The sequence below is a fragment of the Perna viridis genome, chromosome 5 (assembly GCF_037379345.1).
Source record: "Perna viridis isolate PV_CMFRI_1.1 ecotype Kerala chromosome 5, ASM3737934v1, whole genome shotgun sequence".
NCBI lineage: Eukaryota > Metazoa > Mollusca > Bivalvia > Mytilida > Mytilidae > Perna > Perna viridis.
Window position 1 is genome coordinate 29,942,801 of NC_142449.1, and position 17,541 is coordinate 29,960,341.

The 17,541-nt window shown below is 31.5% G+C and overlaps 1 protein-coding gene across 4 annotated transcripts in view; it reads left to right on the top strand.

The window, feature by feature from the left end:
- The window catches only part of LOC148617017 (protein turtle homolog A-like), a 133,831-nt gene that overhangs the window by 23,175 nt on the left and 93,115 nt on the right, over positions 1–17,541 (top strand). For 3 of the 4 annotated variants that reach the window (XM_088584272.1, XM_088584275.1, XM_088584274.1), the window contains exon 1: positions 4,147–4,248. The exons of the other annotated variant lie outside the window; for it this stretch is intronic. In XM_088584272.1, coding sequence (XP_088440398.1) covers positions 4,173–4,248 — 76 coding nt within the window. In that variant the 5' untranslated portion in view covers positions 4,147–4,172. Of the gene's footprint in view, positions 1–4,146; positions 4,249–17,541 lie in introns of those variants that run through there. 4 annotated transcript variants of the gene reach the window in all.

Genomic DNA, 17,541 nt, shown 5'->3' on the forward strand with positions numbered 1-17,541 from the left:
TCTTGGTTTACATTCAGTGGCAATTTGTTGTCATTTACGCTCTTCCTTTCTGTAAATATTGAAATGTGCATTGCTGATTGGCTATGATTTATAACACTTTTCATAAGTTCTTGCCCCTGTATGTTTTTGTGAAAAAAATTCTGTTTTTTAAGTAGTAAATTTGAGGAATTTGCATGATTTTAAAAGATTTTACTTTGGAATATAGTATGTATTTTTAGATTATAACTAGGATTGTGAATTATTTAATTATGAAAAGATATATGCCTTGAAATGTGCAATAATAATCTAGCTGTGGCAGACGTTTAGACTTTAGATTTTTCTGAAATAGACACCTTATTGACTCTTTTACACTCCATAAAAGTTGCTACTATAAAAGAAAGATATTGTGGAGTCTCAAAAGTAAAAACTTACATCATGACATTTTGTGTTCATTTTTAAAGGCTACTGAAATGTGGTATTTTTCTCTTTATTGCCAATTTGTCAAATCCTTATGAAAATGGAATTTATAGTAGCTGCCAGGCTTATTTTACTTTCATAGTAGCAGCTACTTTGGCTCTACTATTGCAGAAAAGTTTTCTGATACTTCACTCAAATTACAGTGAGTAATATAGTTAACTCCAAGGGAATAGTTTGTCTTATCTTGATTGAATGACAATTACCCGTTCAACTTTCTTTGGTAGTTACCTGGACATTATTGACATAGAGATTTAAAATTGCTATCATTCCATTGGTATTTAAATATATTTCTTAGTTTTAATCTCTTTGCCAACTGTCCATAAAGCTACCTAAAACATGCCATCAGGTAAAGGTTTAGACCAACTTTATTCCCTAAAGTTAAGTATACTACTCAAAGTAAAAATACATTTAATATATATATTTCTTGTGGTTTAACTACTAAAGACATTTCATTCAATCAAGGTTAGACCAATTTTATTACCTGAAGTTAACTGTTCCACTCGCTGTAAAAATACAATAAAGATACATATTTCTTGTGAGTAAAGACTGTCCATTTAACTACCTAAGATATTTCATTAAATCAAGGGTAGACCAATTTTATTCCCTGAAGTTAACTATTCTGCCCGCTGTAAAAATACAATGAAGATACATATTTCTTGTGGGTAAAGTCAGTGATGCAATCAGTATTATACAAGAAGTAATTATGTTACTGAAGTTTTTTCAACACTAATTAGAAATATTACATGATAATTCACTTATTGTTGTGAAATTGTCTCGCATCTGGAATACCACATGTAAACGACCATCACACATGGTCTTGGAATTTGGTATATTGCTTTGGGAAATGCTTTAGTACAGCCCTTACTAATTTTCTGGCAGCTGGTATTTAAAGAATGAAGGCTTGTGTTGCATAATTTAGTGAAAAATAGTAGTATTCATAACTCCATTTCAAATAACTTGAGAATACAAAATCAATATTTATTTTCTTGAAATCTTTACTATGAATAAAACCAACTTTTAATATATTATACCTATACTATTTTTAATTAAGCTGCCATTGTAGGAAATAAGAGTTATAGTCCTTAGATTTCCAGTTTTCTCAAATGTTCATGCTTATCAATAAGGGATATTTTGTTTTAAGTATTGATTGCTTAATATGATGAAATATTTTATATTCAGATGCTGTAGATGGATGTGTGATACATCAACATCTATTGAGAAAAAAATCATATGATGAAGATAACATGTAGGATTTTATTTTTGAACTTACAACCAAGTCAGACTTCGTCCTATGATTTGATGGGATGATTTTTTTCCCAATTAACAGTAGTTAAGCCTTGCCTGCTATTTAGAACTGTGGTAGCAGGTATGATCAGAAGATTGACTTGAATGACAGTACAATTATTTGTTGAGTACCAAAACTATAATGCTAGAACCAGTTTGTGAAAATCTAAAAATTGGAGCTCAGTGGTCTGTGAAATGAAACGTATTACCTCCCTTGCTGAAAATTAATTATAGAACTAAATAAAACATATATTTATGAAAGTTTGTTGCCTGATTTTTTATCCAGGAAAATGTGTGCTTAAACTTCCATCTTCTTCCATAGTCATTAATAGTCATATTGTTCTGCCTTGTAACTTTAGAATGAGTTATCTGCCCTTAGTCTGACTATTTGTTTTTTGTCAATGTATGCTGAGAATATTCTTTGATTCATTACTACATGTATGAATTGCATTCAGGGAAGTACAAATTTAGTTGGGTAAAAGTCTATGTTATCATTAAAAAATTAAATGTAAGGCTTAAGCTACCATGAGTGATAGTCTGATGAAAATCTTTCAATTTTCTGTATAAAAAATTATCTCATCTTAGCTGGTGAGTCTAAACAGCAAACAATGTCAAGTTACAAATGAAGACTGAAGACTGTTGGTATTGCTTTCTCAGGAAACAAACCTGTTGAAATATTGAAGATTACTCGTATGTAGAAATAATTAGCGTTGTTAATTGATGCCATTGTAGCTGAGGAATTCCTCACATTGAAGTTTCTGATGGTTTACTGTTGGTTTTTCTTTTATTGTGGTTCTTTTATGTACCAGATACACAATGAGGCATTACTGTATAACAACTGATAAAATAACCATACAACTTGTTTGATCAGCAGGTCTTTTATTTATTGCCCTTAGACAAGAGTTATGATTTCTGTTTCTGTCAAATTTGATTGAGTTTGTATAAAATGCCAGTACTGGAGTTCAGTCAGTCAGTGATAGGTTAAGACTCTGAAGGAGGCTGGAGATGTTAGGGAAAGTATTACATGTATGTGGAAGTTGGGAGATACATTTCTCTTGCAAGAAACAATAACATGATATGATATATTTTGAGACAGTTGGGAGGTTTTTGAATAACTGTTTGTTATAACATTTGCAATAATGATATAGAGGAGATAGAGTTGGTCTTCCTTTGATTAAGGAGGAAGACCAAAGATAAGGGACACAACTCTTAAATATCATTGGAACATTTTTATTCAGGCTCTTTATATCAATCTCCTGTAAGCACCAAAATAACTTGGATTGATTTTATTCTGTTTCAGATGAAGGTTTGAAAGGTTTTGTCAAAACTGAATATGATATAAACATATCACTGATTTCAAGAGTTATGTCCCTTACCCTAGTTCTACCTTCTTAAATGACAACAACTAGCTGAACTTTCTTAGCTTTTGGTATTTATATGGACAATTGAGAAGAATACTTGATAGAAAGGGATTACCAATTAATCAAGGGAAGACCTTTAACATACACTGCTGGCTGGAATAATGACTGTATTGACCATGCACACTCAAACTATAATTAGGTGAGCCATTTTGGACTCTTGTCCTAGTCTAAATAAAACAGAGGGAAACAAATAATGTCTACTTAAACGCTTATTTCATTTTACTTAGTTGTATTTTGATCATATCAACACTTAAAATGCTCATTAAAAACACAACTTGTCTAACTCAACACAAAAATATGTTGTCTTAAAACCTCAAAGCAAATTTAGTGTTGAGTAGGGCACAAAATGTCTAAAACAAGGTCTTTGTGCATTGAGGTGGACACATTTTGTCTACCACAACACAAAAAGTGTTGACAATAACATTTTTCGTAGAACTCAACCCAAAAAAATGTTGACTTCGACATTTTTTTAAAATTCAACCAAAAAAGTGTTAATGTAGCCAAAAATATGTCTACATAAACATTTTATTTTGTTTAGATTGACAGAGAATGACTGATGCAACATTTTTTTACCACTGTGAGGTAGACAAAATTAATTTCTCATAGACAAATAAGGCGTTGATTGAGACATTTTGTGATTTTATCAGTCAAAAAACAACTGTGGATGGTCATGTCAGTCATTAATTTGTTTAGTAGTGTCATTGTCATTGTACATTTTGTATGTGCTGTAATATACAGACATGAACAAGTTCATTGTCATGATGGAATTTGTCCATAATTTAATTCTGAAGTCCAAATTTTTAACTACTAGTATGTGCTTCCCAATTAGAAGTTAATTTTACCATTCTACCACTTACAAAATTCTGTAAAAGACAAGTTTAAATGGAGACAATGAATTATTGAATAAAAGAAAAATGCCAATATTCTTTCCTTTTTGGAAGCTTTAATTATGCAGTATCCTGCAGAGTTATTTTGTAATCGAAAAACAAACAGGTATTTAAACATTGTAATATGGTTAAAACTGAGTATAACTCAATTATTGTGAAATTCAATGAAGATTCTACATGGAAAATGAGAAAGTTTTCTGGTATGTAAAATCTTTAATTGAGTTAGCTTGGGTTGTATACCTTAATTTTTATTCTGTGAGATAATGTAATAACACCGGACTAGCTTATATACAATTTGGCACTGTAATTTTTCAAGAAATTAGTAGAAAAAAAATTGGTTTCAATCTCTTCAAGATCTATAATGTCTGACTGGAGAACATCTGTACTTTTCAGATGTTTGGAGTGTTGAGCATATCCATTGGGTATTTGGTGATATATACAATTTTTTCGAGCTTCTGACATTTTTGTACACTTCCATATTGAAAATAGAACTTTAATTTTTTAGATTATTTCTGTACTTGTATGTATTGACACTTAGATGTTATTCCCAATGTGGTCTCACTTATTACATTTATCGAGTGAAACCTTACTTAACCAAACTTTAATAATCTGAAACCTGTCCAAAACAGACACCTTTTAAATGTCAGTCCCTGTAAGAATCGGGCAGTCAGTGAAACATGGTATGAAAAAAAACCATCATTTTAATAGTGTAATTTGACTATTTGCACCATCAAATTCAAGAAAAAGTCGAGATTTTCCATATCATGCTGGATCATTGAGTTACAATTTTATTGAAATGTACTGAAAATAAACATTTCAAGGACATATAACCCTGTCATTTTTCTAAAATTCTATTGAAAAATTTCTGAGCCAATTCAATGGTGCAGAGATAAAAAAATGGTCAGATAGAGATAGCATCCTTGAGTGATATTTTATTGTCAGATCAGTGGGGTTTTGACATGCATGATTCAGATTTTTTGCATTTTGCCTGATTCTTACAAACACTTACACTTGAAGTCTCTTTATATCAATTGAAGTGTAGTTTGAACCTTAGTTTCTGAACCAAATGAATTTAAAAGTCCCAAAAGGTGGTTTGGTTTTGACAAATTTCAATGTAATTCCATTATATTACATTAAAATGATTTTTCTAGACACTGATTTATTAAAAGTGCATACTATTGCAGCTGTGTCACTACATCTCATTCTCTTATTTTCACTACTAATTTTTTTCAATTTTTCAAAAAGATTAGTTCTTTATGCTAGTAGCGTAAGAGATGCTGTATAAGGAATCATTCTTGTAGTGATTGCATGAAGCCATATGAAGACTTCAAAACAAGATGGTGCTTTATATTTAATAGCGCTGATTCTAGAAATTAAAAAAGGGGTCTCCAAAGACTTACAGTTCTTTTATAGAAACAAGCAAACTTTTCAAGCATTAAGGAGGGTGAGGACTCCTCTTCCCCTTGGATCCATCCATCCAATATATTACTAAAGATAAGTACTAAAAGCTATGGATTGATCACCAAGAATTAAGTGTACAGCAAACCACGTAACAATTTTTTTTGTGAATCCATTTGTAAGGTATGTTTGTATGAGTGTATTATGTGTTACAGAGGTAAAAAAAACCAACTCATAATTTTTCTATATTTCTACAAAAAAAGATTCTTAATAAACAGATGATATTGAATGCTCCTATGGGGAATAACCATTGGATTTTAATTATTAATCATCTTGCAGCTATTTGTTTCAAATAAATGAAATATTTAATAAAGAATTTAGTGTTATGTAATTCAAGTCATTGTAATGAATAATTCTAAGCTTTTATGAATCTGCCATCATAATTAGAGGGATCAGAGTTAACGAAAATACAAATTGTCCAGGCTCATCATACATGATGCTTTAATTAGGTTGATTAATTGTAGTGAAAAAGCCCCAATAAATGGCAGATATTTCATGCATTTCAGGATGATAACATTATTTGACCAATTGAATGGACCCAACTTTGGACTAGTCCCACATACAGAACTATTTTTTTTTTTACTAATCCATCATACTGAGGCAGTTTTTTGGACTAGTTTGACATACTGAGCTAGTTTTTTTTACTAATCCATCATCCTCATTATCTCCTATATGCAGCCTGCTGGACAGAAAGCAGTGACTGCCAACTTCTAAATGTTTTGTATGACCCGGCTAGGGTTTCAACCCTTGTCCTCATTACTTGAGAAGTATATCCCCTGAGACCATTGAGGCGGTACTGCTTTAATTAGAAATGTTGTGAGATGTGTCACAAATTGCTAAAAAGGGTATCACTGCATAAAATTTTTTGGGCGGATCTTAATGAAATTATTGCTGTTTGTGGTGAAAAAGCAGGCAATCAAATTAGGCATTCCTTATTCAAGTTTTAGGCCTTAAACATCATAATTACTCTATGTTCTCATTTACGAAGTATGCTCTCAATAAGGCATACAATGCTTTTGTGGAATCATAATTGAATGTTAATGTTTTTGGCCATTAAGCCATGAAATAATGAAACGGGGAGGAAAATGTTGCATTTTCACATTGATTTTCAATGCAGTTGGAACATTAAAGTAATTAACTGTCTTCATTGACGATTGTTAAAAGCAGTGTTTATTTCACGGTAATTGTCGCTGAATGTATTTGTGTTCTTTGCTAGTTTCTGGTATTATATAATTCATTGATTTATGAATGAATTATTTGAATAATCTATCAAAAAGAATTTTTAGATTGATTGATATGTTGGTTTTTCTATTGTACTAATGTGTAAAGTCTCGGAGGCTGTGTGAGAAAATCGGAATATGCGTGATAAAAATTATGAGGTGGGGTATAAAAAGGGTATTAAAGAGACGTAAAATGTTGCCTGTCACAAGTCCGCTAATTTCTTGCCATTGGATCACTTGCATGCGATGACAGTTGGGCTTATTTCTTTATGAAAAAAACCTGTTAATTTCATTCTTTGAATGTGCGAGGTATATACTGATCATGATGATTATCCATTGTCAATTCATCCCTTCATCCACCTTTAGGTCTCAGTATCATATTAATTTTCCCATAGACTTACATAGTGAAGTGCATATTTTTAGGATTTAAAAAAAAAAATATGTAAATTGATTCAACAAAACTTTCACTTATGTAGCATTTCTAAGGACATGTGAAAAAAATAATTTCCTGCAAAGAAAATAGGGTGAGTCCACGAAGATTGGACAGAAAAGTTGTCTTGAACTATAAATAGTCATTTTCTCTACTTTCACTTTTTATAAGTCATTGTTCATATCTTTTGACAAAACATTACTTTGTAGAGAGGCAAATAGAAAATGCACTATATTTTTATAGCATCCATGTTTTGACCTACACCTGCTTAGGGATATGCAATGCAATACAGGTACCTTTAGTTCTCGTTGCTACTATTTAATCACAGCTACTTGATAATTTGACAGAAGCATTTTATGGGTAAGCCTTATCTTGGGATTTGATTTCAGGCTTGAATTTGTGGGGAGGCACAGGTGAAGGCTTAAACAAATTTGAAAATAAATGTACAGATTTACCAGAGCAGATTTTTGTTCTGAAATGCAAATATACTATAGTTTAAATATCAAGTGCACTGCAAGCTGGCAATAATTTGTGACAAATTGCCAGATATGAATGAAAATTTAAAAATGATATGTTTTATTGGTGCTGGATCGTGGCATAAAATATCTCAATTCATCTCAATTTAAAGGAATTGTAATTTTTCAAGAAAATTAATGCTTGCTTGCACTGCATAATACATTTAGGGACAGGACTATATGAATTTCAGACTTCAAATCTTGTTTTTGACAGCTGTTTATGTTCTGTAATCTTTTGAGATTTTGTTCATGCTACAATTTTCACAAGAATAAAAAACCTCCAGTGCTAACAGCACTTTGATTTTAAATTGATTGGAACCCAGTTGCATGAATGTCAGTCAAGTTATACCCCATGAATATTGCAATCACCATGTAAATCTGTCCATCTATCGGTTTATTTGTCTGTCTATCAGTCCGTCTGTTACATTTTTCTGTAACAGATTTGTCAGCTTCTAATGAAGAAAATACTTAACTATGTGGAGTATTGCATTTGCATGATGACTTGTACTGTATCTCCTGGTTTATCTACTACCTGTGTACCATATGACATATTTTGACAGAATTTGGCAACATCTTGTTTTTCTGGCCATTGGTTGTTTGCATTGAGAAAATAACACATATGTATTTTGCTTAGAGGTTCCACTCCAACACTCCACCCTGTAAGTTACATAGTGCCATACCATTACAAGTATTTAGCATTCTTTAATGAAAACCTGCAAATATATTCCTTATGCTTCAGTGGCAGATCCAGAGTTTTAGGTTAGTGGGGCCCCCAAAAAATTTCTTGACAGGATTTTTTTTTCTAAGGGGGGGCTTGGGCCCCCTGGATCCACCACTGTGCTTTATTTACTCTACAGTGGTTTGATGAGGTAAAAATAAATGAAAAAAAAAACTAGCAGCAATAAATTTTAAAAATTCATGAGAAATTTACTTTCACTAATTCATAAACTTCAAACAGAGCTAGTCAAGTGTTTAAAGATTTAGAACACAATAAGTATCTAGTCAATGGAATATTGTAAACTGGGAAATTTTCAGCTGTCTTTTTTTTTTTTTACAGTTTCAGCAATCAATCTGATCTTGCACCGTTATAAATTTGGGATCATTTATCAAATTGTATTTCCTCTAAGAAAATATTCATGGCTGTTAATTACCATGAAAATAGGGAATATAAAACTGCTATGAAAATTTCTAAGGGGGTTTTTAACGTCCTTGACTTCCATGTACGGTCTCGCACAGATGGAAGCTATGAAAATTTCTCTGTTTACAGTATTTATATCAATTGATAGTTCCGAGCAGAGTTACAGACTAATCTCTTCAGCATTCGACGGAGACTAATTGTGATTTGAGATATTTTGTGGTCCAGACGTTTTTTAAGCAAGAATGAGAAGGAAACTCAAAGAAAGAACTACTTCATGTAAACGTAAAAAAAGAATGGCAGTATCTAAATTTAATCCATTATATAACTCCCATGATAAGTCCTATTTAAACTGAACCAACTTAGTGGTACATAAAATAGGAACATGTAATGACAAAAGGGGGTACCAGACAACTGCATGATAATCGCCATGACCTTTAGGTCTGAGACCAGTTTTATTATTTATGTAGGTGACTTTTAGAGCATGGGTTCAAGTATGTGTTGATTTAATGTTGTGGACCTGCAATTTCTGAAATAGGACCTTGAAATACCATTTACAGGATTTAGACCATCAAACCATTTCATTGACACCTAACTGAGGGCTTTTGGTTTTCCTCAAATGGACCATTACTTTAAAAACTTGGAAAAGTCCAGGATCCTCCACTTTTGAACCGCTGTAGATGACTTATTTAACTTAAGCTTTACATTTAACCTGTTTCAGACTTTCCCTTCTTAAATCTCTGTATATTGATGTACCATTTCAACCCCCTTAAAGGTAAAGTGCAGACCCAAATAAATCATTACCCATGAAAAGTACATTCCAAATTATCATAAAACTTTGAATGTCTGATTAACAAATTATAAAGCAGACTGAATATAACTAACAATAATGGGTGTAAAGGTGAATTAATCTTCACAAAATAACAGAATAAAGAGCTTTGGAAAAATAATTAATTGTGCCCGATGGGATATGTCACAACTTAATATTTATTCAAATATTTATATGATTCACGGCTGGATGTTCAAGCTAAAATAGTCGTTAGAATAATTGTTCTTATTTGCATTGTTTTGTTCTGATTGATTGAAAGATACGATGATTGCATGCAAGGGACGGGATTTGAAGTGCCGGATAAACGCTGTGAATTGCTCTGTGTAAATTATCTGTTGAAAGCATCTTCATTGTTAGATAAGGACAACAACAGGTTTTGATATTAACGCTGAGGAGATCGGCAAACAGGATAATGCTTCTAACAAATAGTGACGGAGACAGCTGCTTTTATGGTAAAATAAAAGAACATTGATGGGGAGAATATATACAGTGTAAAGATTGTACTGTACATATAGTTAATTGACTAAGAAAGTTCTGAATTAAGTTTTAAGTACTTATCTGTCTAAGAATCAGGCAAAGTATGCATAAGGTGTTGCACATAAAGAAAAAAATGCAGAGATTTTGTTGCATTATCCAGGTTTTTATATCTCATAACCTCCAGAAATAACCAGCATAGTGTTTGTAAAATTTGCCTTTTTCAAACATTGAAGGACCAGATTGAGTCAACTGCTATATGGAAAAGTGGTTGGAAAATACTCTGGTACTTTTTTACAAGCAGTAAAAAAATATCTTCCATCACAGATGCTTGAACAGATTAATATTTAATAAGCCTTTTTGGTTGTATTGAATATATTGAGACAAATAGAACAAATTTAGAATAATGATGTTCCACCCATTGCCTGATTCTTTCACAGAATGGTACTTAAGTACTGTTGTTCGTAGTGTGTCATTTTTTAGTGGTTTATGGATTTGTGATATATGTACCACAAATTTAAAATACCTGATGGTATTTTTGTGTTAAGACCAAGGCCAGAATTACTGACTTCATAAATAAAATTTACAATCAATGCAACAATGTCAAACCATTAAAAATTGATACCTTTAATTTGGTATTTAAGTACTTTCACAGATTGGATATAGATACATGTAGTATACATATTTTTGATATATTAAACCAATATTTAGATATGGCTTACACTAGAACTGTGGGAAAAAGTAGCAACTGCCAACTGACCCAGTTCTGATTGATCACGCCAACCACCAATTTCATCGTCTTGGAAAAATGACGCACCTTTTACAACATAATTTTACAGTATGTTATACTAAAGGTGACACACTTTTACAAATATCATCCTTAACATAATATGAATAAGGGATAATTCCAGCTGACTTTCACCTTTAGTTTGTGAGAGAGGGAGATCAGATATACACAATACTGGTGTATGATAAGAACAGACAGACAGGTTGTATGCTATGACCTATCAAATTTTTTGAGCAGCATGATGATCCACCACAGCATACGTTTTTTATTGTTTGTGGAAAAGCTTTAATAAACAAAACTTTGTTTTGATCTGATGTTTATGACATCCTTGGAGCTTCAAAACAATGTAACTTTGTGACATACATGTATATTTGAAATATATAGCCAATTAATGTTGAAAGCTTTAAATGAATTTCAGTATAAATAGTGAGATGCACATGTAAGGTAATGTTTTAATCTGTCCTTGGAAGTGAATTATGTCCAAATCGCCTGCTCTATCATGTTCATTGTGATGCAGAGTATTTGCATAATTTAAGTTCAGAGCAATTTACTTCCTAAACTAAGGCATTTAACCAATTTGAATATCCATTAGAATTATTCTGGTACTGCACATTGCAGGATTCTGAGCAATTCAAAGCAATTTAAATTCGTATTAATTGTCTCTTTTAAGGAAGTAGATTATCTAAATTAAAACTGTTGTTGCAAATGCATGCATGGTAATGTGTTAATGCTTAGAATTAATCAGATTTTTATCAGACATCCGTTCTTTTATGTTTTGTGCAGTCGAATAGGCAAGAATTATGTTCACCTTCAAGTTTAAAATAAATTTAAATATACATCAATGCATCTAATTGAATGAAAAAAAAAGTTGTGATAAGATTACTTCCCTTTGTAGCAGTCATTCCAGTTCTGTGATGGCCATGACTTTAGAAGGGATTCAGACCTTTTTGAATTGATTTTTAGGTGTCCTTAAATGAGCAATATTTTTACCACACTGGCCAGATTCTAAAATGGGAGGGCTTGTGATCACGCTTTACTACTGTAAACTGCCACATTTTTTGCACCTGTCCCTAGTCAGGAATTTCTTGCCTCTGTATATCTAGTTTCATTTTCACTTTCAGTTTACTATTATGTCACTGGAGTATATGGGGGATATTTTTTTTGCTGTACCCGTGCACATTGTTGTTGTTTTGGCCAACTGCAGCCTGTCCTGGATTGTGAGGGTTTTTTGTCATTCATTGAAGACCCATGGGTGGCCTTGAGCTGACATTTTTCATCCCAGTGGGGTTATTGTCTCTTTGACATATTCACCTTATTCATTCTCATTAAATTTAGAAGCATGTGTTGAGGAGTGCTTCCATTAGAGTAAAATGTTACTGCAATGCTGAAATGTTTGTTGTTGCACGTAAATTTACATTAGAAAAGTTTTCTGCATAAAGCGTAATTTTTGAAGAGCTTTATGTTTCTATAGTCAAACCTGTCTTAGCAACCAGTTGTACTCAGCAATAGCCTGTCTTAGCAACCACTTGCACTCATCAATAACCTGTTTTAGCAATCACTTGTACTCAGCAATAACCTGTCTAAGCAACCACTTGTACTCAGCAATTACCTGTCTTAGTAACCACCTGTACTCAACAATAATCTGTCTTAACAACCACCTGTACTCAGCAATTACCTGTCTTAGTTACCACCTGTACTCAGCAATAACCTGTCTTAATAACCATCTGTACTCAGCAATAATCTGTCTTAATAACCACCTGTACATCAGCAATAAACTGTCTGAGCAACCACCTGTATTCAGCAATAGCCTGTCTTAAAAGATTTGAGTAACAGTCTTTATAAATTTCAGACAGGAGATGATTCATGCATGTCAAAACCCCACCAAATTCACTTATATCTCTTATCCACAAATACATACAGACCACAACCAATCATAGTTTTTTCATTGTGTTATTTCTCTTTTAAGATAAAAGTAATATAGATTGTACATTAAATTTGCAATGTCCAAGAGTTATTGTTCTTGATTTGGATGAATTTATTGGGAGATGAATGTACTGGTCAAGGAGTAGATTTAGCCAGTAAATAATTCTTCCCAAGCAGATTTTTCATCCTCTACTGTGAAACAAGTTCATGCCCAAAATTTAAGACAAAACATCTAATAGGCTGTAGATATTTTACTTTCAATAATGAGCTATCATACACAGATTTTCATAAGGAACAAAATTTTGGTAAGCAGATTGGCTAGAATTGCTTTTTTCTTGTACATGGCAAGATCCTATCTCTGACCAGTATGGTTTAAAAAAAAAAAACTAGAATCTGAATACAGAAATGACTATTATTATGTGAAAATTAACCATATATAAATCAGGAAAACATTATTTGTTTGGTGAGTTTTTCTATACAATGAATAATCTCAACCATTGATGATGTCTGAATTTTATATGGACTGGTACTTAATATTAAAATATCCTTATGTTCTTCATTCTATGCAAAGTTAACCTGTCTTTGAAGACTTCCTGTCTTATGAGCTCATTTGAAAACATTATAAATGAAAATCTCTTTTGAAAAAAAAATGTGCCTCTTTAGAAAAAACTTTTTGCTCATTCACTCAATTAGAAAAAAATCATTGTTATAATATTTGTTTTATAGATGGACTCTGATGCTTAAATAATTCTATCTGTGAATACTAGAATAGTTGTTACTCACTGTACTACTAAACCGATTGGAAAAGTCTGTTGCTAAAGTTCTGCTTTGCTGTGTAAAAATAATATTTGGTAAACTTCATTGGATATTTTTGCAATGTTTTCAGATGTTTATTGAAGACACTTATTATGCAGAAGTCCATTTTATTGAAATCAAATAAAATCCATTTTTTTTGTAAACGAGAAAGTTATTAGCTTTTGATTGTATTGTTTGACATAGGTGTCTTTCAAAATTCACGGAATAACTTTTAAAACATCAGAGCAGACATATTTAACTTCGATTTTGCTCGTCACTTGCATTTTAACAAAGAATTGTTGGAATCAATTTATTGTTTAAGCAAATAAAATATTGGCAGTTTAGAATCTTTGAGAGCTTTTCGGAATTGCACCAATGACTTTGAATTGTGCAGACTTATTTCTTTATATCATTGTGTCAACTAAGTGAGATTTTGAAGCCATAAAGAGAAAAGAAATTGAACAGTTTCTAATCATTAGGCTGTAATTTTAAGCATTCGGACCCATTACTGTTAGAAATTGATTATATTTATGCAAGACAACTAATGTACTTTTTAGTTTTGTCATTGTAAAAAGAATTAAATTCAACCTTCATTTGAGAAGATTTTTATAAAAAAAATAACCTCTTTTGTGACAATTAATTATTTCTGTTTTGCTAAAAAAGGATCAAATTCTCTTATCTTGGCTATTTGGTATCTTGGTACTTTATTATTTTTTAAGTCAAATTTTATCTTCAAAGGATTAATTTTTGTTTTCAAAATGAGCATGATCATTTTTCTCTACAATACCTTGGATTTAACAATACAAGGACTGAAAATGCTTTTAGGGCTATAATGTTGCATTCAACATTTCAAAAAGGTATTGGAAATACATGTAACATACACGTCAGCAAATTACTGATGCATTTTAAAAAAATTTCAGCAGAATCACATGATTAAAAATGCATTTTCAAAAGTGTTTTAGTTTATGGACATGATTATGTGATTTTGAAAAAAAAATTAATAGTTTAGATTGAAGATGAAAATATGCTAACAATTTTCCATGTATTAAAACATGTTTTTATCATTAAAACCTCATGTGAAGACAAGCATTTTCTGAAATGTTTCAAACTAAAAGGTTTTATCCAAAATGTATCAGAAAACTCATTATGTGTATACCCAACATATGATACTCTATGACAGATGCAAATGATGTACTTATCATGAACTGAAACAAGTACTATCTTAAAAAGTACTATACTAAAAAGAAGATATCCAACGCAGTAAAATCTTATAAGTTTCTACATTTCTGTCAAGAAAATAACACTCGGCACACAATTTCAGATTTTTGATACACTTTTTCGAACGCAATTTCAAATTTTTGATACCGTTGTTTGAACGCCACTAAGTTATCAGTATTTGTTCAATCAGGAAACAGAATTGTGATCAGGTGACTTGCGTTTCCATAGAAGAGCATCCTTGAGGTCAAAGGGTAAAAAGCGAAACTATACCAACAGCGTCAGAAAAAGTTAACATTTCTGTTTGATGAGACATTGTTAATGATTATCTCTTATCTAGTACATTTCCCTTTAAAGGCATTTATTGTTATTTTAAAGTTTTTCTATACCATCTTTAAGTCATTGATAGTATGATTTGTTAGGATTTTACATGCAAACTATTCATTTCTTGGAAGCTGTATAGTTGTTTTATTTAAGGCCTTATGTAAAATAATTATGGTTATTGAGACTAAGTTTTACAGCCCATGCAATGATTATGTTCATGTAGAAAGTTGCTATTCCCTTGATTAAATGACAGCCTCCCGATGAACTGCTTGAAATGGTTTTAATAATAATGGACAAAAATAGATTTAAAAGATAGAAAATTTAAATCTTCCTCTCAAAAGTTCACTTATCAACAAAAGTCATTGATAAAAGATTCAACCTAAATCCCTTTTCAAACCAAAGATCAATTCTGATTTCTTCAGAATTAAAATTTCTGTATAAGTGTGTTACATGGAGTGGATTTCCAATTTTGAAGGCAATGTAAAAAAATTCTGAATGTTTTTTTTAGATATATTGATTTTTGATTTTTGACCACATAATTGTTTTTCCTTGGCCTGTAGAATTAAACCAGTTTGATAAATACCAGTAATATTCATTGTGTTTAAAGTATTACTTTTGCATGTAAAACAACAGCTCTAGACACAGGCAGATGTTTTTGATGTGCTTTGATCATCAGAACTACCTGCATACATGTACATGGATTTTTACCTTTCACTTCCATAGTAACATATTAACACCTCCATATACTTTCATAACCTTTCGGATATTGTTTAATAATATTCTGTTTGAAGATGAATTCCAAAGGTAATGTAATTATTGTATTAATTTATTCTTTTATTTACACGTTGTAGTTAATTTTGACATCATATATATCATAGTTTTGCTGTAAAAATAATAATTTTTTTTTGTATTTTATATAGTGTAAGCTATTTTCATGTGACCAATTATATTTCGTTTTTCAATAAATTTTGGGGTCTTTTATTTTTTTCATTATATCCACACTTAACAAGCGGATGGTATATTGGAATTATATTGTCATTTCTTCTGCCTTCGAATTTTGGGGCAATTATCTCTGCTCCAAAGAAATTGATTTATTTCAAATTTGAACTGTGGTGTGTGGCTTTTATAAAGATGGGGCATATTTTGTGAGAGATTTTGGGTACTGTCTTATACCATCTTCTTGTTTTATTGGATTTAGTCATTTTCACTAGACAGAGTGAAAGAGAAAGTTTTCGGAACAAAAATCTCTGCTCCTACTGGGTGGATTGATTTCAAATTTAGTATGTAGCTTTATATATGTGCTGCAAAGGCTGTAAGTAATTTTGGGTGCTGTTAAACATCAACTTCCTGTACAAGTGAGGTATACTTAGAATCAGAACCCATGCAGTTTCATTTTATGTTGAGTCTATAGGTTTAACTTTCTGCCTTTTTTAAACAGTGCTGATGAAAAATGCCAACAACACAAATATTAGGGTACACTGTATAGCTAAAAAATGTGATGGTTAGGGTAATAGTAAACACACATCTTTATTTTATTTTGCCTTTGCCAAGTTGCATCATATAATCTTAAATAAATGATTACCTTCTTTCTGATTAAATGTTCTCCCATTGTAAATTTCTGAGTTATTGTTATATAAATTTTCCTAACATTTTTTCTGCATTGCTATCTTTATTATTTTATAAAACAGAAAGTTCTGAAGCAAACATAACCACCAGGTTATAACAGAGATGATTTTTCTGTTGGGTAGATATAGGCATACAAGAACGTAAAGATATTCTTTCAATTTAAAATCTTTCCAAACGGATTACAGTATAACTAATTTAACTGTTACACCGAATTATGAAACGCTGGGAATTCCTAATCCAAGTTCATGTCCATATCGACTTTGTTTCTCAATTCTTAATAGTGATATGGGAAAGTTTACCACAAAATTGGCCATAAATGACAAAGTGTGCATTTGTTTGATAGATCTTACTCTACTAATGAAGGAGAACGAACACATTAAACTGAGAGGATGTCCATGAGCATACAATCCTTTATGCAATTGACAAACCGATTTTAATTCCTTCCGATGTAATATTCTTTTGAATGACATTCAAGTCAAAAATATGATTCACAACAACTTTCACGCACAAGATAGTGGCAAATTATTGTCTTGTTAGGCCATTGCCCTAAACTTGTCATGCTTCTTTGAGATGCCTTGGGCAAATTATTACATTGAAAGCCGTTGATTTGGCGATGTTCAAATTTCTAAGCACGTTAATTTCATTTAGCTCTTATGGTATGCTGGAGAAAATTACATGGTAAAGACAAATTGTTATCAGTAGATGTCATTAACGTCGAATTTGTGATTTCGTAACATTACTCCTGAATGATAGATTAGGCAT